Consider the following 24936-nt stretch of genomic DNA (forward strand, 5'->3'; position numbering starts at 1 on the left):
CCAGAAGCAAGAGGAGTGGCCGGCGGCAGTGAAAAGGAGGCAGGCATCGGTGATTGAGGTACACAGCACCATTTGTATTGTGGGGGGATTACATTGCCTTCTCTCCCCCCCGCCCCCCTTCCCCTCTCTTATCCTATCCCTCTCTCACCCTCTTCCCCCTTACTCTTTTCACCCCCTCCTCTCACTCTGTCTCCCCCTCCCTCTCTTTCCCCTCCACCCCATCTCTTTCCTATATTTAACTCTCTCCATATGTTCTATTTCCTCCCTAACCCTCTCTCTCTCTCTCTCTTTCTTTCTCCCTCTCTCCCTGACCACACCTCTATCCCTCCTTTCTTTTTCTCTCTATTTTCCTGACATCTTTTTGTTGCTCACTCCCCTCACTCTTTCTTCCGTTCCCCCCAAAGGGCATTGTAGTGGCTCTGACAGGAGGGGGGGCCCCTTTCAATATTTTGCTATGGGGCCCTCAAAACTTGTTACGCCTCTGCCTGTAGTGCACGATTTTGCCCATTTTGAGAACAAATTTGTACTGCGATCAGATCTGAATAAAGGCCAATGTCTGAAAGTAATCAAGAAGATGACTTAAATGTTAAATCATCACTAGCCTCTAATGTGAATTTTGTGATATAGTAGTTATTAAGGTACTTGTGTAGTTTCACGGCGCCAGCATGGCATGCGTCTGAGTCCCCTTGCGGGGCTCGCTTTGCTCGACCACGCTGCGGGCTCGGTGGCTCGCTATGCTATCTAAAATCAACTCCATGACAACATGGATAGTGGGGGTATGAACTATCCATGTTGGCATGGAGTTAAGTTAGTTTATTTTAGATAGTTGACGCCGTGAAACTACACAAGTACCGTTATTAAAGAGAGGCCTGCTGTCTGTTATGCTCAGTGTAGTTATTTGTTGCTTACTATCTCTCTTATATCATCGCGATGTCACTAGTGAGACAGCTTCAGCAATAAGCGGTTATAAGTATATGTTCTCTGTGAGGAGACAGGAGGTGAGAGCGCCGCACGCTAGGACGGAAGTATTAGGTAACTACTACTAGTAGTGACTGTGAGACAGTGCCGAGGAAATAGCGGCGCCGCCAGCACCCCCTACCGCGCTGTCAGATGATGATCACGTGTGACGTGACCCAGTGCCCGGCCCCACCCATCAGACGCGCTGACAGTCACATGACAGCCGTGACGTCAGCGCGGATGACGTGTGACAATGTTCCAGAAGGAAGGTAGCTGCGAGAGCCGGGGCCTCCGCCGCCATGTAGCAGCAGCAGCAGGTGACAGCAGCGCTGCTGGAGGGGGCGGGGTCACAGCGTCTTCCGGGCATTCTCCTGTACCGGGCCAGGCTGCGCGCTGATGGGGAGACGCCGCTGTATGTCCCATAGCTCCAGCAGTAACAGGAAGTTTCCTTCTCACCCTCTAGCAATGATAAGGGTTGCTGCTCACCTAATGTCACATCCTTGTTAAAGAATAGAAGTGGATCTAGACACAAACATCCACAAAGATCGATGGTTCATTCGGACCGAGATGAGCCGCCCGTCCTCCGCCGGACCGTGTGCTAGCAAACCCTGCGGTAAGCAGAAGCAGCCGCCGCCGCTGCACACCCCGTCTCCTGCCATTACCACAACGATCTCCGCTGCCTCCGGCCCCGCCGCGCCTCCACCCTCCCCGGCGGCGGCAGCAGCGGCGGCGGCGATCCCGGGGCCGGTTTCCCAGCAGCAGCATCACGAGCTGACTTCTCTCTTCGAGTGCCCGGTCTGCTTCGACTATGTCCTACCCCCGATCCTGCAGTGCCAGGCCGGGCACTTGGTCTGCAACCAATGCCGCCAGAAGCTGAGCTGCTGCCCCTCCTGCAGGGCATCCCTGACCCCCAGCATCCGGAACCTGGCGATGGAGAAGGTGGCCTCCGCTGTCCTCTTCCCATGCAAGGTAACAGGGGATATCAGTAATGGGGGGATCACACCCATATAGGCTGCTGCTAGTATTGGGCATCAGAATCAGTTTTATTGGCCAGGTATACTTGCGTATACTATGTTTTTGGTTTGCTGTGCAACAGCTAAGGTGGGAACAAGTAAACAGTGGACACCACCAGCAGTGCCCGGCACAGATGCTTTCCTGTGCAATACACACCTTATACACTGCTATACTGTCCTCTGCTGTAGCTGCTGAGCTCTAGGGTCCGGGTGTGGTATAGGGTTCTGACAGTCGCAATCCCCGACAGTCATTAGTTCGATGTCAGGATCCCGACTGGCCGGACTCAGACTGCTGCGCTTGCCACGCTGTGGGCACGGTGGCTCACTAACGGTTCTATTCTTCCTCTATGGGGGTCGTGGACCCCCACGAGGGAGAATAGCCGGTGGCCGGCGGGAACCCGTCTGTCGGTGTTTTAACAGTCAGGATCCCGAGTTCGGGTAAATGACTGTCGGGATCCCGTCAGGCACCCCTAGGGTCCTTTCCTGTACATCAAGAAGGGGTGTACACACTCTTCAATTTTGACATGTTTTTGATTTGATTTTGCTTCTAGAAGCAAAATCTAATTGAAATCTAATAGTTCTGTTAAGATGCTTTCGATTAGGGATGGCCATCATTGCTTAAATATGCAATGGATGACCATCGATATTTTTACATATCGATGGTCATCCATTGTATTTGATTGGCCTGTGGGCCAATCAAAACATGGGGGGCAGGGCTTCACGGGTGTCAAGGGCGGAGCTATGATCCGTGCCCCGGCACTTGGAAAAAAAAAAGCAAAACCTCTTTTGCTATTCCATCGATGGAGGGAAACCATCTGGTTCTCCCCCAATCGTTGGCAAAAGTATTCAACATCGGCTATGAATCATCGATGATTTCGAATCGTCGATGGCCATTCCTACTTTCCATTTGGGATGTGCATTTAATTCGATGCGTGCTCCTGTTTTCTCTGTATCGAAAAGAAAAATAGTCTGTGCAGGCAAGGAAATATCAAATTCGATCCAGTAAATCGAATGTGTACACTGAATGTACACTTAAATGCACCCTGAATTCAATATATCAAAATCCTTATCGAATGGACAGTAAAGGCCAAATCAAAAGGGGGTGGAATAGGGGAAATCGAAAGCAAATGGATGCGTGTGAACACACCTATAACTTTACCAATGCAATGGAGTACACTGGAGAATGTCCCTGCAGGAACTTACCCTGAGTTGAGTGGATTGTACTGTTATATTGTGTCTAGGGATTGTATGTAGTTAATTGTTGCTCCTGTAAACACTGTCAAACTTAACATTTTTATACCGACATATTATTGGTCCTGCAAACACACATTCTGGGTTCTTCGTACACACTACACATTGTACATTGTTTACATGATGTGTGTAAATGCTACATTGAGTGTGCACACTGTACGATGATTGTGCAAATTAGCTATGGGTAGTATGAGTGCACAATGTATTGTGTGCCCAGCTTTATCCATACCAGATCACACTAAAAGTTTGGTTAAATCACCAGACCTTGTAGTGATGTCATCTTGAAGCTGCTGCAGAACAGGGAGAATTCACATGGTGCAGTCTGAACCAATGTGCTGGGTCCAGACTGCGGTTTGAACGGGTTTGGAACTATGGAGGTCATTCTGGTTGACTTGCAAAGCTGTAAATTTGCAATACAACTAAACTCCGCAGGCACACCGGTTTTCCCCACACGCATGCAAATGCTTGGTGTTCCCATGGGCGCAACCCGTGCCCTCCACCCCACACCCTCGCTCGCACTGCTCCATGCAAACAGGCCGGCGACTATACAAGTCACCACTTCCGCTTTCAAACGGAGAAGCAAAACATTGCTCCTCCGTGCGAACGCACATGGGAGCGATCAGTCTAGAATGACCTCCTATGTGTGAGTTTTTAAAAGAGTCTAAAGTGTGACTTCTAAAGCTGGGTATACACGGATAGATTTGAAGCCCGATGTGGGCGTTCCCGATCGATGGGAACGACCAATCGTTCAAATCGTTCCGTGCATCGTTAACGATGCGCGTACCCGTGAATCGTTAACGATGGTCTATGATCTTTCCTGCATGCAGGAAGATCATAGACAAATCTTTTGTCAAGTGTATCCAATCGTTCCGTGTGTACGCACGATGAACGATTTGATACACTCGTTAACGATGTCGGAACGCTTCCGACATCGTTCCGTGTGTACCCACCTTAAGTCCGCTTATTCCTGTAGCAGACAGTTGTATGTGTGCCTGGTTTACACCAAGAAATGTAATGGTAGTAAGTTATACGCCATAGAGTACATTGCTGGATAGTGCCGGTAGCCATTAATAGACACATTTACCATTTGATAGGAAGTTTAGAAAAAGGCACAAAGCTCAAATGAAACTAGTATGTTAAACTCCATATACAGCTCTCCCCTTTAAAGAATCAAATTAAAACATTCTTTATTGCTGAAAACTGCAAATGTTTCAGTTAAATTGTAAATAGATTGCCGAATCCACTTCACCAATTATTAGCATTAGTAAAGGGACTCCGATGCATTCAGTTAGTCAGACTTGTACACCAATTATTGTAATCATTCATTTAAATTAAGCATCCGGGGTCTAGTGTTCATTCTAGCACCAGCTATCTTTGAAAACCCATGCAGTTCCTCTTCCCTGCCTGGGGTGTTACTGTCTGCTGTGGTGTTTCTGGCACAAGTCTGGTTTGCATATCAGTGCTGATATACAGACCACACAGTGCTAGAAGCACTACAGCAGACAGTGACTCCCCAGGCAGGGAAGAGGAACTGCATGGGTTTTCAAAGATAACGGGTGCTAGAATGAACACTAGGGGTCTACCACCCGCAAACAATCCACCTTTTGTGTGGTATGGGACTCATTTTGCTGGAACACACATTTACTAAGCTTTGGACACGCTTACATGATGCATCCCATCCACTTAGCAAGGGGTTCTAAAAACTTATGGCTCATATGCAGTTAAATGTGTTTTTTATTTGTGGGGATGTCAACAAAGATTTAGCTTTCACATCACACTTTTAAAACGGTATATTGCTGTTTTTTTGCCTTTTAAAACGTTTAAGGCTGCAGTGTGAAAGTGTCATAGTTGAAATACCATTTAAAGTTAACTGCTTTTTCAACACGTTTAAAAAGCAGAGTCCTACCCGTTTTAAAGCCAATTCAGAGCCGTTTTTTGTGCTGTCTGAATGGCACTGAAATGGTATTTAGTAAAAAATAAAGGTTAGAGCACTGTGATAGGCTGTCCCTTGTCTTGTGTCCCTTCCCTGAACCAGGAAATAAGCTGTGGGTAGAAATGTGTTCAGAGGTTAAACGGCTTGACTGGTGATGTGAATGGTACTTAAACGGTATTTTTAAATGGTAATCTGCTGCAATAAGAACACTAGACCCGTTTTAAAATTACAGTTTTTCAAAAGTTTCAAAATGTTTTATGTGATGTGAAAGCTACATAGTGACAAAGGGTTTGGTTGTAAAACCCAGCACTTCTGGTCATGTTTATTGTTGATATTTAAAGGGGTGATGTGTTTACTAGACAAACAGTACTAGAAGTGTTTTTACAGTTGGGCATAAACATGATATACGTTGTCAATAATTGGTTGTTTACATTAAACTAAACAAAATTTGATTTATCAACAAAACAAAAAGTCATAGGACTTGTGATGAATCCAGTTCAGTTATTCCACATTTTGGTGCTGTCCACCTCTTATCTTCTCCAACCTCAGCTTCAAGAATTGACAAAGTAAATCAGTGACAGTGATCCACATGCACTAAGCTTCAAAAGTGATTAAATTGAGAGTGATAAACAGCCAGCCAATCAGCTCCTACCTGCCACATCACAGACTGTGTTTAAACAATGTCAGACAGGAGCTGATTGGTTGGTTGTTAATCACTCTCCATTTTGGCACTTTTGAAGCTTAGTACATCTGGCCCAGTGTATACCATTTGACAGAACACTTGCTATGTTAAAGAGCAGTGTATACGTAACATGTAGTGTTATGATGCCTCCAACACGGTGCGATGCGCACCATGTGTTTTGGACTAGATCACATTGCATCTACTTCAAAACGCATGTGATATGCTAAAGCAGCATGCATTTTGAACTAGATGCGATGCGATCTAGTCCAAAAACTATGTACAGCACATACTTTTTGTGCTATGCAATGTGATATGTGCAGGAGCGTGCATCGCAAGCCCAAAACGCTCAGTGTATGGGCACCTTTAGGTTAAATGCTGTTCAGATTTGGCAATGACTGTGCATGCGCATTTTATTCTAGAACGTAGCTGCTTAAGAAGGCTACCAAACCTGTTTGTTTTATAACAAAAGCCTTTAATACTGTTCATACATCCAATTAAAGCTGTGTACACACGAAGCAATAGGATCGCTGGCAATATATTGTTCAGCAATCATATTGCTCAGTGTTTTCTGTTTTCATCAACAACCAGAGAGGGTTGCTGATTAAAATGACACACTGCTGGGTGAAGAGGCAGGGGAAGTCGCTGGTTGGAGGAGCATGCTCCTCTGTCCAGCGACCATTAGGGGTCTGAAAATGGGAGCGCGCACCCAGCGTTTTATCGGCGGTGCACACCAAACACTGGCAATATGGTCGCTCAGCCACCATATTGCCAGTGATTTTATTCCCGTGTGATTTTGTCCCGTGTTAAGATGGTTTAATCTAGTCTTACACTTAAACCAGAGGAAGAAAAGTTGTGCACGTTTCCAGCAATTGATTATTGTAAATAAGCTTACATTATCTACCAATAGTACATCAGTCCCTGTGATTATATGTACACATGAAAGTCAGCTGTGTAAGCCAGGCATGGCCAAACTATGACCCTCCTACTGTTGTGAAACTACAATCATGCCTTGCCACAGTTTTGCTATTGGGGAATGCTAAAACTATTACAAGGCATGCTGGGATGTGTAGTTTCACAACAGCTGAAGGGGCACAATCTGGCCATGCCTCCAATAAGCAAACGTCTCTCCTTCATTTTAGATCAGGGGTGGGGAACCTTTTTTGTGCCAAGGGCCATTTGTAGAACTACAGACTCTCACGAGAATTCCTCTGTACTTGACTCCCGGCAAAGCCGCCGGGCAGGTGGGCGGACCACTCAGAACAGCTTTGGGGGCCCTCAAACAGCCCCCGGGCCTGAGGTTCCCCACCCCTGATTTAGATAAACACTGACTGTGGTATACCTTAACGGAATAAGAGTGATTACAGCCATTGGAAACTTGAAATAATCGCTTGTACAATTTAGTTCTGGTGACAAATTGCAGCCAGTAATACCTCTTTCACACCAGCTTAAATTCCCGGGTTGGGTCTGGGAACAACCCGGGACTAGCTCTGGTGTGAAAGGTTCCAGGGACAAATTCCCGGGTTAATTTGCCGGCAATTCAACCCTGCTAGGTAGCAGGGTTGCTCCCGGGTCCTTCCAGGGTTACTGGCTGGTGTGAAAGGTGCAGGGACATGTCCCTGCTTCCCGTGTTGCCTCTGCTAGTGCTGATTTGCTAGCAGGTCAACTTCCTGTTGTGGTGGACACTCACAGACACGCCCAGAGACAGCATACAGCGTGCAGGGAGACAGTGTGCATGTTCTGTGGCACCACAGACCCCAGAAGTTCATTTTAACCCCTGAAAGCCTGCAAGGTGTGCCATGTCTTTGACAAATGAGGAAGTGAGAGAGCTATTAATCATTAGAGGGGAACATGCTTTCGTATGCCTTTTAATTTGTTTTATACAAGTAAACAAAGGCTGAAACACTACAAATGTTTTGTGTCTTAATTATTAATAATCAATAATCTAATGTGAGCCTAAAAAAGGCCATTTCTCTTTCAATGGTCCTGGTGACACAGCTTCACATTGGGATGTAGGAGGGTCCGCAGGAGCCAGTCACCTATCCTAAAGCTTTTGGAGGGTAGGCTCCTCCCCTACTGCATCCCAGATTCCTCAGTTCGTGTTAGGTGCCCACTGGAGTGGGTGCTATTCTAAAGGGCTGCCGGAGCAGCCGAAGGAGTAGAGCTAGTTAGGGTTTTTATTATTTTATTAACTTTTACACTAGCTAGGTAGGCACAGTGTGAGGATTCTCATTAGTGAATCTTCACACTGCTAGCGCAGCAGGAGCTGACAGAAGCGCGTCCTGTCAGCTCACTGTGCACATGGGAGACGCTGTCTGGCCTCCCTGTGCAGCGCTTACAGCTTCTTTTAAGAAGCTGCCTGGGCTCCGGAGCGCTCTGAAACCGGCTTCACGCTAGGTGGGGATCATGGGGGACAGGCGCTCCGTGATGGCGGCGGCCATTTTATGCGGCGCTTACACACTGAGCTCCTGATACGAGAGGACAGCAGTGTTGTTACAGGCATGTTCCGAGTGGTCCCCAGCTGAGGGGGAGATACTGGAACAAGGAGATCCTACAATGGGAGCGGCTGTCTGGGGGTAGTTGGCGCCAAAAGTCACAGACCCCGCAGCAGCAGGGACTTGATCCCTTCCCTCACTCTGTTTTGGCGCCATTCAGAACGCTTGCAGCGGAGCTGAGCTGGCTTACAGATCCTGACAGAGTGATTGGATTTCCTGGGCATCGCTTTCCCCATTCTGAAGACTACAGAAAGCTAAGTGAACTGAGTATATTGGTTCTGTATATAATGTTTGTACATTTAATGCTGGGACTGTGTTAATTGAGAACATCAGGTCTGAGCAACAGCCTGTGGTCTTGGGGGAGGGAGCCTCAAATGCATTGAGCGCTTGCAGTGGTTGTACACTGAGAATTGTCCCTGAGGGGGGCTTATGTATTTATATGCGCTGCTGTGAAACCCATGGGGAGTGAACTCCAGAGGGTAGTACATCGGAACTTGCATGGGCCAAGCCCTAGGCAGGTCTGAAAATGCTTTGGTGCATTACTGGACAGGCAGAGTGATGGCTGGTAATTTCCCTAGACCATTGCCATTCTCTCAGCAGTCCCCTAGCTCTGTGCCTCGGACCCAGACAGATCCTGATTTATTACTGGTCATGCAGGATACTGCTATGGGAATCAGCAGGTTTAAATTACTTGTTGCACAAGTTTTATGGTTATTCTGTGGGGACACCTAAAAGGTCTTATTCAGGGCCATTATTAGCTGCTGATGAGGTAGGAGACTACTCAGAACCAAACCAGGGTGATATTTCTGAAGAGTCCTCAGCCTCAGGGGTAGAGGATTTTATTACTGCTGTTAAACAGGCATTAAATTTGTCTGTGAAGGATAAACTCCTGCAAAGGTTGTTTTTTATGAGACAGCGTAAAGATTCTGATATCTCCCTGCAAAGGGGCCTAAAAAACCCCTGATAAAAGGCTTCAGATACTTAAAAGATTTCTAAGCCTGTACCCCATGCCTGAGGCGCATGCTGACCTCTGGAAAAAAGTCCCAGTGGTAGATGCTTCTGTGACACGTGTATCAAGACCTCAGGTGGAGCCACTGTGCTACCAGTACAAGGGGTAGCAGCGTTTAAGGACCCCGCAGACTAAAAGCTGGAGGATAACCTCAAAGCATTATTTTAATGGGTGGGATACACCCTACGCCCTCTGATGATTTCAGCCTGGGTCTCTAAGGCCATGATCTTGTGGGCCAGAAATTTGTGCACTATTTTACACGTTGACCCTTGTGTGTTATTGCTTGCAGAGAAGCTTAAAAACGGCTGCAGAGCATGTATTGAAGTCTGAGAGGAAGCTCTCAAAATGGCTGCCAGAGTTTCCACAGTGTCTGTAAATGACAGGAGAGTCCTCTGGCTTAAGGCTTGGGAGGCAGATAATGTGTCTAAGAAAGCCTTAGAGACAATAGCTTTTAAAGGAAAGCTGTTATTTGCTTCTGAACTGGAAGAGGTTATTAAGCAGGCCACAGGTGGCAAAAGTAGTTTCCTGCCAGTCCCTGCAGCCAAGCAGACATCAAGGTTTCTGCTTTCAGGCCAGCCTTGCGGCCCTCCCTTAGAGGAGGTGAGTCTTTCTGAGGGCAGCCCTTCAGGGGAAAGGTCCTAAAGTCTAAATTTGGTTCCTTTCAAAAATAAGAAACCAAAACACAAAGAAGAGGACAAACCATCTGCATGACTGCCAAGGGTTTTGCCCGGCGGTGGTCTAGATGGGGGGACATCTGACACTGTTCAAAGACGCATGGGCATTGTTAGACCGGGATTCTTGGGTGTTAGAAATTACAACCCAGGGTTACAGAATTCCCTTCAAGGGTCTTCTTCCAAGAAGATTCATTCCCACGCCAATACCAAAAGGGGCTCGGCTCCATACAGCTCCCTTGGGAGCGGCTCATTCTTTTTTAGAGAAGGGTGTGGTGATCCCGGTCCCCAGAGCGGAACAAAAAAAAAAAAAGGCTTTTATTCCACTGTGTCGGGTGTCCAAACCAGACGGGTCTTTCAGACCGATTCTCAATTTAAAGTCGTTAATTATCCATTTGTGGGTAGACCATTTCAAAATGGAGTCTCTATGGTCAGTGCTGTGAAGCCTGGACCAGGGAGAATTTTTTGCGTTCATGGATGTCCAGGACGCGTACCTTCATGTTCCTGTTCACCCAGGACATCAGGCCCTATTGAGATAGGAGACCATACACTTGCAATTCCAGGCGTTGCACTTCGGCCTGGCCTCAGCGCCAAGGGTATTCACCAAGATAATGTCTGTAATGGCGGCTGTGCTTCGACTGAGGGGAAACACCGTGATCCCATATTTGGACGACCTGCTGTTCAGAGCGGAGTCAGCAGACATGTTGAAGAGTCACTTGGCAAAAGCCATTGGGTTTTTGGCAGGCTCACGGCTTGTTTTTAAACTTACAAAAGTCTCAGTTGGTGCCGTCACAGAGACTCCAATTCTTGGGGGTCATTCGGGTTACCCATCTACATCGGGTATTTTTACTGGAGGCAAAGGCCAGGGATCTGGTTGCCTTAGTCCAGGAGATTTTCAGCTCTCGGAGCACATCAGTATGGAGGTGCCTCAAGCTGCTGGGGAAGATGGTGGCGTCTTTCGAGACGCGGCAGTTTGCCAGGTTCCACTCTCGGGTGTTCCAGTGAGAATATTTTGAAGGCTTGGTCAGGAATCACACAGACCATGAAATCTGAACAGATAGTGCTGTCTTCGGAAACTCGAGCCTCCCTGAAATGGTGGACAGACGTGGACTCCCTTCAGTGGGGTTGGTCACTGCAGTCCTGGAGCTGGCTGGTAGTCACTACCGACGCCAGTCTCAGGGGCTGGGGGGGCAGTAGTCTTGGACCTGCGTCTGCAGAGTTTGTGGACTCCATAGGAATCTGCCTTACCGATCAGTATCTTGAAACTGAGAGCTGTGTGGAAAGTGTTTTCTCTAGCGGGAGACAGGTTGCAGAGGCTCCCTTTAAGGATTCAGACTGACAACGCCACAGCTGTGGCTTATCTGAACCACCAGGGAGGCACACGCAGCAAGCTGGCTATGTGGGAGGTGTCCCGAATCTTCTTGTGGGCGGAACAGAATGTTCCAGCATTATCAGCAATATTTATACCAGGAATGGAGAATATAGAGGCCGACTTCCTGAGCAGGAAGGAGCTGATGGAAGGGAAATGGAGCCTGAACCCACAAGTATTCCACCAGATTACATGGAGGTGGGGAACCTTGGAGGGGGACCTGATGGCATCCAGATTCATCCATCAGGTACCCAGGTTTTATGCCAGGATGAGGGATCCACTGGCAGAAGCGGTGGATGCCATGTCTATCCCCTGGGAGGGGAATTCTCTTTATGTTTTTCCACCAGTTCCAATGCTGGCAAGAGTGTTGAAAAAGATACAGGCCTTGACCATTCCAGTAATTTTAGTGGCCCCAGATTGGCCAAGGAGGTCCTAGTACTCGAGGCTTCAGAAATTCTCTGTGGACTCATGGCGTCTACCTCTGAGGTCAGACCGTCTAAGACAAGGACCGTTTAACTATCTGGATTCAGCTTGATTAATTTTGATGGCCTGGCAGTTGAAACCGCCATTTTGAGGAATATAGGATTCTCAGAGGTGGTGGTTAACACGATGATTAAAGCCAGAGAGTCTTCTGAAAATTATTATAGGGTCTGGAAGACCTATATTCGATGGTGTGAAAGATAGAAATCACACACATCCCGATTTAAAGTGGCTAAAATTGTTGGAGTTTTTTTACAGAATGGACTTTCCTCTGGGTTAAGCCTTCAGTAACTCAAAGTACATATCTCGGCCTTGTCAATTTCTTTCCGAAGAAGGGTTGCATTAATACTGGAAGTCAGACGAGGCGTGGCCACGGCAGGGCGGGAGTGAGGGAGCTAGGTGAGCGAGCTCCCTGGACAAACCTCCGTCAATGAGTAATTGACCGGCGGAAAATAAAAAATATACCTGGCGGCGGACTCCGTGCGTGGAGTGACTGGCTGGCGAGACCGTTGGTGACCGGAGAGCGGGTGGAAGGCGGTGTCCCTCCCCGTCAGGACGCAGCACCAGCGGCAGAGACCGACGAGTGGAGAGAGGAGGATACGCGGCGCCGGGCTGTGACGTGCTGGTCAGCTGACGGCCGGCTGGCGTTCACTCCTCGAGGCGGGTAGCGGCGGCCGCAGAGTGAGAGTCGGGCCGCAGGGATAACATCTCCCCCCCCCCTCCCCTCGAGAGCAATATACAGCAGCTAGCGGCAGCGCGAGGAGGGAAGGCTGCAGCAGCAGGTCGTGGACAGCCAGGAAGACTGACCGGTTGTTTGGCAGTATCCCCAAGGTGGGCAGCGGAGGACCCGGAGTGAGAGCTGGGTAGTGGGGACAGCATCCCCCCCCCCCTCCCCCTGTGAGCACAACGAAAGTCAAGTAAGTGGCACCTGAGAGTAAATAGCAGAAGGAGTACACTGCTCCCCTGGTGTATGCTGCCCTGTATTGGCTAGACATGATGAGAGCTGAAGACGGTGGCTGCAGTGGGGCTTGAAAAAGCACCAGCAAATGTGGTGATAACCTAATGTATGCCGACTCCAGGGGTTGTTTGAATAAAGTGACTGCTGTACTCATTAATAGACTATCAAGTAAATACGGTCGGGAAGCCATGGCTATTGGACGTCAGGGGTCTGTCTGAAGGAGACTGTGGTATTGGAATCTGTTACAAATTACCAGTATCTGACTCGAGGGGTCTGCCTGAAACAAAGTAACTGTTGTGTTCAAATTAGTAACAGAGGCTGTTACAAACTTGCTGAGATCCGGTTCCAGGGATCTGTTCTGACAGGAAGACTGCGGTACTGGAATCCATTACAATTCTTAAGTGAACACTGTTGGAAATTCATTATTATTTGACTCTAAGGGTCCACTTGAAACAAAGTGACTGTTGTGCTTAAATTCGTTACAGACTATCGCTGTTGCAGTCGAACACGCTGTACATAACCTGCTTATTGTGTGTGCTCACAGGGGCCAAGACTGTTAAAAAGCGTGTGCTGAAAAGACCGGCAGTATTTGCGGCCATAAAGCTGTAAAACGATAAAATTAACCCCCCCCTGTGCCAAAATAAATACTGAAAAAATGGGGAAAACAGGGAACACAGCCGCAGCAGCTCGACTGGAAAGATATGCCAGGTCCCAGCCCAGCAGTAATTCACAAACCCCGGTCACAACCCCACACAGTACACCTGTAAAGGGTCAGGATCTCCCACCCCCTCCTGAGATATCTTTGCAGCAGGTGTTAGAAGCCATTAAAGGCAGCGAGCAACGCCTTATGGAAAAATTTATGACGTCCAAATGGATGTCAGCACTGTGAAGCAGGACATCAAAGAGGTTAAAAGCCAAATAAAAGAAGCAGAGACAAGGGTTTCCAATCTGGAAGACAGTAATAATATCTTAATTACTAAAGTCAATCTGCTGTCAGAGCAAGTTCGCGAGATTAAGCATAAAATGTCCGATATGGAGGGACGGATCCGCAGGAACAATGTAAGGCTGGTGGGTTTGCCGGAGCGAGAGGAAGGGGCAAACACAACAGCCTATGTAGAGAAATGGATAAGTTTGGCAGTGAACCATTCTCCAAAGCGTTCATTATTGAAAGAGCGCATAGAGTGCCAACTAGACCATTACCACCTGGCTCAGCGCCTCGTACTCTACTTATCAAATTCCTGAATTTCCAAGACCGGGACACTCTACTTCGCCTGGCTAGGGAGAAGGGTCCCCTGGAGCATAATGGCTCGAAGCTATCCTTTTTTCCCGATTTTGCAATCCAGGTTCAAAAGGACAGAGCAAAATTGGTACTCTTTACTTAGAAGGGCGCCCACGATTTTGATCGTGGGCATCGTTAGTAAAAAATCTCGGGGATTGAATGCACTAAAAAATCGGGTGCGATCAACCGACGAGATGCCCGAGATTTCCCATAGGGAACAATGTTAAATGTCTCAATTGACCCAATTTTCCTGTTCAATGCCTCAATTGACCCGATTTTTCCATAGGAAACAATGTTAAATGGGCCACAGAGGCCAAATAGGCACCCTGAAGTGTATAATGGCCACCCGAATTGTTAACGCCACCCCACGATCAACGTCAACCCGATGCGTGGCGAGCGCAGCGAGCTCGCGAGGGGCGGCGGTACGCGTCCTACGACCTTTTCATACCCCCACTATCCACGTCGGCGTGGAGTTGAGAATAGAAAGTGTGGCGAGCGCAGCGAGCCACCGAGCCCGAAGCGTGGCGAGCGCAGCGAGCCCCGCGAGGGTACGCGGACAGCTGTGAAGCCCGCGAGGGGACGCGGATACCTGTGAAGGTATCCGCGTCCCCTCGCGGGGCTCGCTGCGCTCGCCACGCTTCGGGCTCGGTGGCTCGCTGCGCTCGCCACACTTTCTATTCTCAACTCCACGCCGACGTGGATAGTGGGGGTATGAAAAGGTCGTAGGACGCGTACCGCCGCCCCTCGCGGGCTCGCTGCGCTCGCCACGCTTCGGGTTGACGTTGATCGTGGGGTGGCGTTAACAATTCGGGTGGCCATTATTCACTTCAGGGTGCCTATTTGGCCTCTGTGGCCCATTTAACATTGTTTCCTATGGAAAAATTGGGTCAATTGAGGCATTGAACAGGAAAATCGCGTCAATTGAGACATTTAACATTGTTCCCTATGGGAAATCTCGGGCATCTCGTCGGTTGATCGCACCCGATTTTTTAGTGCATTCAATCCCCGAGATGCCCGAGATGGGCGCCCTTCTAAGTAAAGAGTACCGCAAAATTTTTAAGTCAAGCAAAGGCTTCGGGAAAAGGGAATTAAATATTCGATGATGTTTCCATCCAAATTGAGGGTGGTGGCCAATGGGGAAACCCTTTTTTTCCAGACGGCAAATGAAGCGGCTGTCTGGGTTGATAAATGGACTCCGGGTAGCTTTCAATTAGCAACTGGATGCACAACTTGATAAAAGATAATGATATAAGTTGAATGTCTGGGGGGCTCACCGTGCTAGGGTGTGCCATTTGATAATAGCCTCGGGGAAAAGATTGTGGGTAAAGGGGGGATGTAATGTATGCCAGAGGGAGGTTGGTATACGGGGTGGGGGGAGGGGGGGGGGAGTTTGTTTAATGTGTTTATGTGCCCAGCTATATGTGTAAATGTATTTGTGATAATTTTTTCTGCATGCGGTCCTAGTGCCCAAATATATCTAGAGGGGGTTGATAAGTTTCCTTGTAACTACCCGGATGAGCTCAATAAGCATAATATTGGGGATCTGGGGGATGGAGGAGTTTCTATGTCGATCATTCTGTATAAATCCCATGTGGTTAACAAGATAGTATGGTGGTAATACTGTCCTGGAATATCAGGGGTATAAACGATAAAATAAAAAGATCATTAGTGCTAAAACAAATAAGGCACTATAATGCGGATGTAACATGCTTGGTGGAAACCCACCTCACCGGGAGCAAGCTCCTATCTCTCAAGAAACCCTGGGTGGGATGGACATATCATGCCCCATTTACCAACACCTCTCGGGGTATCTCGATCTTAGTTAAAAAATCCCTCCCCTTTGTTCTTCATGGGAAGAAAATTGACCCATCGGGACGGTTTATATTTCTGGATTGTACATTGGGTACAAGACGAGTGCTCCTACTGGTGACTTATATTCCACCTCCATTCACATACGAGGTCTTAAAGATGGCGGTAGAATTCGTCTCCATAGCTCCTGACCTACCGATAATCTGTACAGGAGACTTTAACAACGTATTAAATCCCAAAATGGACAGATGGAGTAAGTCACCAGCGGGGAGCGGAAGAAATAATAGAGGATTTGATGAGTTTATTAAGGATTTAAATTGGGTGGATGCTTGGAGGGAAAAAAACCCAGATTCTGTCCAATACTCCTGCTTCTCATCCGCCTACCACTCTTTTTCGAGAATAGACTTGATGTTAGTATCTAGGAAATTGATGCCTGAGGTGATAAAAGTAGATTATAAAAATAGAGGCATATCGGATCACTCCCCAGTGGCGATTAAGATATCTGAAAATAAAGGGAGAGAGCAGGGGTTTTGGAAATTTGATGCTAGGTGGTTGGAGAAGCTGAAAGATAAGGAGAAATTTAGGGAATACTGGACAGAATATTGGGAGATAAATAGGGATACGGCATCCGGGGGTGTGGTGTGGGACAGTTTTAAAGCCTACATGAGAGGTACATTGAAAAGTGGAGTCTCTGAAGTTAAAAGAACTAGCAGGAATAAAGTATTGCAGCTGGAGAAGGAATGTGTAGAATGTGAAAGGCTGTATATTACAAGTAAGGATGAAGGGAGGAAAAATGCCTGGTTAAAAGCTCAGAAGGAGTGGCTTGAGTGTATTGAGGATGAAAATTGTAAGATGATGCAACACGGCTCCCATGTCAGATATGCATCCGCTGACAGAATGGGGAAATTCCTAGCCAATATAGCCCAGGCAGATAAGCCATCTAATATTATATTGAAAATAAAAGATAAAATGGGGAATGTGGTCTCCGACAAGGAAGGAATTGGAGAAGTGTTTAGGGACTATTTCGAGGGGATATATGAATCAAGGGTTAAATATAGTCAAGTAGATATTGGAGAATACCTGGGTAAAATAAACATACCATCACTCCCGTTAGAGGCTACGAGGGAATTGGATAGTCCATTAAGTATTCAAGAAATAAAGGAGGCAATTAAATCTCTACCAAGTGGGAAATCCCCGGGACTTGATGGAATCCCAGGGGAGATATATAAAAGATACATTGATACACTCGCTCCCTTCATACTAGAAACATTTAACTCCAGCTATAATGAGAATAGACTCCCTCAATCCATGTTAGAGGCGAAAATAGTAATACTGCTCAAGGCGGATAAGGACCCACTTTTATTGGACTCTTATCGCCCAATATCTTTGATAAATACGGAAGCGAAGATTATTGCAAAAATTCTTGCGTCAAGATTAAATAAACATATTGAAAAAATAGTCAATAAAGATCAAACCGGCTTTATGCCGGGAAAATCGACCGCAATTAATTTGAGGAAACTCCATAGACACTTACAGAGTCCTAATGTGGACGATCCGTTCCCAGTGGTGATGTCACTCGACGCCGTCAAGGCTTTTGACGCGGTCGAGTGGCATTACCTATGGGAAGTAATGAGAATAATGAAAGTGGGTCCCAACTTTATCAAATGGGTAAAAATGTTATACGCGTCCCCATCGGCAAGAATGGCGATAAATGGACAAACATCACTTCCATTTTGTCTCCATAGGGGTACAAGGCAGGGGTGCCCGTTATCACCTGCTTTATTCGCCTTGGCCATAGAGCCCCTGGCTTGTATCCTGCGGGGACACCTTGGAATTAGGGGGTTAAAAGCAGGATCCACCACAGATGTAACAGCATTATATGCTGATGATTTATTAATTTTTGCTGCCGATGGCACACAGGCGGTGCCAATAGTGATGGAGGAAATAAAAACGTATGGAGACTATTCAGGCTTTAGAATAAATTGGAACAAGTCCAATATATTTGCAATAAAGCAAGAGAATCGGGGGGTACCCAATTTGGTTACACCATTAAAATGGGCCCAAACCTTCAAGTATTTGGGAATCTGGATCTCTAGAGACCCCAGGGAGTACCAGAAATTAAATTTGGATCCATTAATAATATACTTAACTGACAAAATCAAGGTATGGCGGAGGTTACCCCTGACAAATATGGGCAGGGTAAATTTAATTTCAATGGTAGTGCTTCCCAAATATTTATATGCCCTGCAACATGCACCACTGTATGTACCAGAATCCTTTTTTAGAAAAACAAATAGTCTGCTCTCGTCCTTTATATGGGGCAACTCGCGCCCCAAAATACAACTGGCGGCATTAATGAGGAGAAGGGATGGGGGGGGAATGGGTTTGCCAGACCTCCGATTATATTATGTGGCAAGCCAACTGACGTCACTAGCTGACTGGATAGGAACGACACCGCAAGATGAGGGGATTTATGAGCTGTTGAGCCAGGAAGAAAGAGGGATAACTATGATCCAAAAATTGGTAAAAGGGCAGGTAAATAGGAAAGAAGCTCCGATACTTACTCAAGCAGTAAAAATATGGAGGGAAGCGAATAAGATTATGGAATTTACGGAATTAGATAAGGAGTATCCATTGGACATACCCCGGGGAACTAGGGAAACGAGGGAACAGCAAATAGCCCAGGCCTGGGGAAAATTGGGGATAACTAGGCTGTGTCAAATTTATGACAACAGCAAGATGAAATCATATAGTCAACTGCAAGAAGAGTTCTCTGTTCCCAGGGGCTATGCCATTAGATATCTCCAGTTAAGGAGTGTGCTGGAGGTACAATTTAAGGAACACCCTCCGGTGTTTGGGGACTCCCCAATTAAGAAAATGCTGAGAGAGAATAATAAACGGAAACTAACATCCAAACTATATAATATGTTGTTGCGGTCAAAAGTGGGGGAGATGGACGAGACGAAAAAAAAAATGGGAGGGAGATTTGGGCCCGATGGGGATAGAGGAATGGTCCGATGCGATGGCAGCAGTTGCAAAGGCAACAAACTCAATCAGAGTGCAGCAAGTGCAAATGTATGTGTTGCATCGGTCATATCTAACGCCGTTAAGGTTAATAAAGTTCGGAGGAAGAACCTCGGATAAATGCCCAAAATGTAAACTTACCCAGGGAACATTTTATCATCTGATTTGGGAATGCCCGTATGTACAGGAGTTCTGGGTCAAGGTTAAGCAAACAATGAGTGATATGGGCATCAATGAAGAGTGGCTATCAGTCAAATGCTGCCTGTTGGGTATATTTATAAGCAGTGGTATAAGTAGGTATACAAAAGCACTGATCTTAAATATGTGTGCCCTAGCGAAAGTAATGATTGCAAGGACTTGGCTGGCTGATGTAGGTCCAGACTATAAGAAGTGGGAAACGCTGGTGGATTATACGGCCTCACATGAAAGATACATATATATGCACAGGAACACTATATGTAAGTATGAAAAGATTTGGGGCACATGGGGTAAGGGAGCCCGACACTAAAATAGTCCATTGGACTTAGACAATCCAATGGAAGTAAATGCACAAATCATCACTAAAAGGAATATATAATAATAAAATCATAATAATAAGAATTAAAAAAAAAAAAAAAAAAAAAAAGGGAGGGGGGATGGGTTAATGGCACATAAAATAATACAAATAACCAGTAGAGTGCACAAGTATTAATAAGGAAGAGGTAGAATAAGAAAGTAACAGAGGAAGGTAGGGGTTAGGGATAACACAAATTTCACATAGTATGAGTAGTTAAAAGAGTAATTAATTTCACAAACACAAACAACACATTATAGTTAGTATGTACAATGTGAGGGGATAATCCATCAGCGTCGAAATTGGCAAATATGACCAATCGAAGGCCAATAATATGTTATAATCCTAAAGGGCACTAATTGTGGTAGTAGGAGCGGTAGTTTCTCATAGAAAGACAAATTAATTTGTACAACCAGATGGGGTATTAGCTCTAGAGAGGGGAGTAGGTGCGATAGTTCTAGATCGATCTTAGGGGTAGACGACAGGATGTTCGGGATGGGTAATGAACTGTGTAGTGTAGGATTGTCCAAAGGTAGTGTTCAAGGTATGCGATAAGAATATGAGCCTAAGATCATGCAGAATAAGACAGCAGGCAGGGGTAGAAATCTATAGCTGGGCAAGCGGGGGTGTTATGTCATGTAATGTATAGTTTGTTATGTATAAGATGTTAACCATTAGGCAATCCAGTCATGGCGTTGACAGAGGTATAAAATGTCTAGATAAAAGGTCCTTATCAAGCAAGATACGGGCGTACGCCTGACAAAATGTGACAATGTAATGTAATATGATAAGAGAACTGCTGTAATGGTTGATATGTATGTGAAATGTATCTGTATGTAATATAAAACTAATAAAATATATAAAAAAAAAAAAAAAAAAAATACTGGAAGTCAGACCTTCCTGCAGGGGGTTTTCTCTATTGAACCCTCCCTACAAGCAACCAGTAGCGCCAGGGGAATTATCTCTGGTTCTGGAGTACCTTAAAAAGGCGCCTTTTGAGCCGTTAAGGTTGGCTGACCTTAGTTTCCTTACAGGGAAGCTGGTATTTTGTTGGCGGTGGCGTCAGCAAAAAGAGTATTGGAGTTGGGAGCTTTGTTCTACAAGTCTCCCTCCCTTATATGTCATGATGATAGGGCTGTCTTTCGGACAGTACCCCAAGATTTTTACCAAAAGTAGTCTCTGCTTTTCATCTAAATCAGGAGATGGTTCTGCCTGTGTTTCAACCCCCAGAGGGTTCTAGGAAAAGGGACAAATTGAGGAATTTGGATGTTGTGCGCGTCTTGCGCGTTTAGGTGGACAGAGTTAAGAGTGTCAGAAAGACTGATACTTTACTGGTTTTGTATGACATACACAAAATTGGTTGGGCTGCTTCTAAGCAGACCATTGCTAGGTGGTTGCGCTCTGTTATTGCGTTTGCATATGCTAAAGTTGGTAGGCCTGTACCGGCCAGGATTAATGCGCATACCACCAGGTCGGTTACCACCTCTTGGGCGGTTCGACTTGGGGCAACAGCTGAGCAGGTTTGCAGGGCTGCCATTTGGTCATCTGTTCATACTTTTGCCAAATTCAATAGGTTCCATGAGTTCGCGTCGGTGGACGCATCATTCGGGCGAGCAGTGATGAGAACTGCAGACCTGAGCGTACCCACCCAAAAGGACCGGCTCTGGAACGTCCCAATGTGAAGCTGTGTCACCAGGACCATTGAAAGAGAAAAAGGGATTTTTGTAAGAACTTACCGTTCGAATCCCTTTCTCTGATATGGTCCTGGTGACACAGCGATCCCTCCCTTACGCTCAGTAAGTATGCCAGTGTTCATGATGTTTCATGTTATAATTGGTTGAAAAGTTAAATTTAAAATTGTGCATATGATATGTGCAGGCGTTGTACTGAGTTAATGTATTCCAGTGGCTTTGAAAGATTGAACTGAGGAATCTGGGATGCAGTAGGGGAGGAGCCTACCCTCCAAAAGCTTTAGGATAGGTGCCTGGCTCCTGCGGACCCTCCTACATCCCAATGTGAAGCTGTGTCACCAGGACCATATCAGAGAAAGGGATTCGAACGGTAAGTTCTTACAAAAATCCCTTTTTTCAATGCTATTCTCATAGAAATGCAGGGTCATCCTGGGTTCAGTGTGAAAGGTGCCGACCCGGGTTGTTCCTGCTTCAAAAGCATGTGTGAATGGGTCCCAGCCCGGGAATGTCCCTGCTTGTACCTGGAATTTAATTCCCGGGTTTGTCTCTGCATTTCTGGTGTGAAAGGGGTATAAGTGGTCATTGCATATCTGCTAAGGAATAGACAATGGTTAGCAACCATCAAAGTTCCCAATACGACGATTCAGTAATGTTCCCACTGAGTTGCAGGCATTCCATGGTTGCCTGCAATCAGATGCAACTTCCTGGTGCACATGGGACACCTTGGCTATTAGGTCCACGTGGACATTTAGTGCGAATGTGGTGAGAGAACCACCATGTCCGAAGCATGGCCAATGAGGGTAAACTTGTTTATGATCCGAATAACTTTAATGATCTGAAGCAGTTTAGTTGCAGGTGGTCCCAAGTTCTGAACTTGAACCCAGCTTTTCAATGCTCATCTGATGGCTAGCTGCTTCAGTGTGCATATGCGGAAAGCTTTGCAGTAAACACAATCAGTGGTGATAATCATTGAATTGTTGCAATCTGTTGGCTTTTAGCCATCGCATGTTTGGATCTGAAGTTGGAAGCTGGGTAACCATTCGTTGCTGACCTTTCTACATCCATCCCTACATTCAGCATACCATAGGTTAATATAAGCCAGACAAAGTAAACAACTTAGTTATTTTAGGACTGTACATTTGCCAATCACTGGGATAATTTTAAATGTACAAAACATGCTTATTTGTTCAGATCTCACTTTCCCTAAATGGTGTGATTCTAGGACAGGAAAAAACGTTCACATTCTCGGTTATTTATAGGTGAACAAAATAAAGCTTCACGGAGCAAAGATTATATTTTCTTACGGACTTAAAAAATACACAGCTTTCTCTGAACATTATTAGAATTATATGCACGCATCCAACTTATTGAGCTGTTGTTTCTTGGTATTGGCTACAAGTATTTTAAAATGGAACATTTTACTATTTTTTACTATGATGCAATAGCAGCTAAGTAGGTTGACACACCGAGTACGGATGTGAGCACAGGATGATGAGTCATTTTGAAAGTTCTAGTTGCACAGAGACACATAAAAGGGGAAACCAGAGTGTAAAGGTGCATACACATTGGGCGTTATTGCTGATCAATTTTCGCTTGTCCAAGCAAATTTCACAGGGGTGGAAGGCTTCCCATAGTAGGAAAGCTATGGCATAGCTATGGAAAGCCGCTCACTCGTCTAATAATGCCAGCAGAAGAGCGGCGGCTGGAGCTGATACAGGAGCGCGCATCAGTGCTAATCGCCGGGCCATACACACTTGGTGGCTTTTGAGCTGAAAGCAGCTCAAACTGTAAAATTGAGCTACTTTCAGCTCAAAATCACCCACGGTATGGGCCTGAAGGAATTTTCTTGAGCCAAGTGTAATAGACTGCAAATAACCAGCTACTAGGAAGATTTTAGTGAGTTTTTAGGGTTAATAAAGGCAAAACAACCATGCTGCATCTTGCGTACTATATATTTGATCCATTGCCTTAATATCTGAATTCTAATACAGGTTGAGTATCCCTTATCCGAGGGGACCACAAGCATTTTGGATAAGGGGTTTTTCCGTTTTTTTTAATATATATTTTTTAACATACGTACCTGGTCCCCCTGGTGGTACCCTGGCGGCCTTCAGGCTCTTCAGCGGTCCCAGGGGTGCATTGCGCGAGTTTGCAGGTCACCGGTGCACTCGCACAATGCACTCCTTGGACCGTTGAAGAAGACCCTGAAGGCCGCCGTGGACATGGGGGGATTGGGGAGTATGAAAAAAAACAACACAGAAATGTTCTTAAAAAAACACTGTTTTTGGAATATTTTGGATAAGAGATCTACGGATACGGGAGACTCTACCTGTAGTGCGTATGATGTGTATTCTGCAGCCTGCTGAATCTAAACTAGAAGTTGCCAGCTGTAGTCCCTTACAGACGCTGTTCAGTACGTTGGCCCCGCTGCCTTTGCCCACTTGACCTTTTTTTTTTGTCATATATCGGTAGTCCTGAACGTCCTTGCAGTGTTCTGGTCCAGTCTCTGCATGGCACAGTGAAATTCTTTTGCACTTTCCATTTGAGACCAGTAGTAATAAAGCAAGACTTGGTCATAGAACACATTTGTCCCTGTTCATAAGCTAACAATCTATAGGATGGCCCAACCTGTTCTGCCGATGATTGCCAGCATAACCTACCACATGACCCCCATCCAACTTTTTGTACATATTTATGTATCCTTGTATTAAAAGCCTACAAATCCTATTCAAATATACTGTATATTTCAAAGTTAAATATTTGCAGGTTTATTTGCATTTTGTGTTTAGGAAGGTACAAGCTAATGTTCCTTGTTAACACTTATTTTATGCAAATAATGACACTGTCATGTACGGTGTATTTGTACAAGCGTTAGCATATCAGTGTTTTTTAAAACTTTAAACAACAAAGTTTTATATATTTTTTAAAAGATGGATGTAATATCAAAGTACATAACTAGGCTTATTTATTAGGCAGATGAAATAATGTGTCCATTATATGCAACACAGTATCACAAAATTAAGTGGTACTTGTGTAGTTTCATGGCTACTTCCGGGTTCTACGCTCGCCACAAACTAGGTTAAAAAAAGTAACTTAACTCCATGCCAACATGGATAGTTCATACCCCCACTATCCATGTTGGCATGGAGTTGATTTTAAATAGCGTAGCGAGCCACCGAGCCCGCAGCGTGGGCAAGCGAAGCGAGCCCCGCTGGCGCCGTGAAACTACACAAGTACCAATTACGTTGTCATGTACGGGCCAAGCCAAGTCCGCCACTGTTTTGTACATGATAATCCAGCTCACATCTTTCTATTAAGAGCAAAAAGTTATTTATTCTGAAAACCTATCCCTTAATGCAGAACTTGCGATCTAGAGGATCCGATCTGGGACCGCATAACGGATGTAAAACGCAAAAAAAGCACGACCCGATACAGCAAAATCGCTTTGTATGGACATCTTTATTCTGCTTTGTGCAGGGAAATATTTGTCCCATTATTGCAAATTTATAAAATATTTTGGTACTTATGTAGTATCTGGGCGTCCGATTTAGAAATCGGATCGCATCGCATCGCATGTGACCAAATCGTATGTGATGCGATGGTCAAGATTTTTCCATAGGATTCAATGTTAAAATGGTCTGAGTCCATTTTAACATAGAATTCAATGGGGAAAAAGGGGTCCTTTTCATACCCCTACTATCCAAGTGGGCATGGAGTTGGATAGAAACCTGTGGCGAGCGTAGCGAGCCCCGCGAGGGGACACAG

At 45.8% G+C, this 24936-nt stretch overlaps 1 protein-coding gene across 1 annotated transcript in view; it reads left to right on the plus strand.

Annotated features, from left to right (window-relative positions):
• Window positions 1-1172: 1172 nt before the first annotated feature.
• Window positions 1173-24936, plus strand: part of SIAH2 (siah E3 ubiquitin protein ligase 2) — a 29562-nt gene continuing 5798 nt past the window's right edge. The window contains exon 1 of the mRNA XM_083177955.1: window positions 1173-1926. Coding sequence (XP_083034081.1) covers window positions 1525-1926 — 402 coding nt within the window. The 5' untranslated portion in view covers window positions 1173-1524. The remainder of the gene's footprint in view (window positions 1927-24936) is intronic.

Source organism: Crinia signifera, chromosome 3 (genome assembly GCF_055691185.1).
Source record: "Crinia signifera chromosome 3, ASM5569118v1, whole genome shotgun sequence".
Lineage (NCBI taxonomy): Eukaryota > Metazoa > Chordata > Amphibia > Anura > Myobatrachidae > Crinia > Crinia signifera.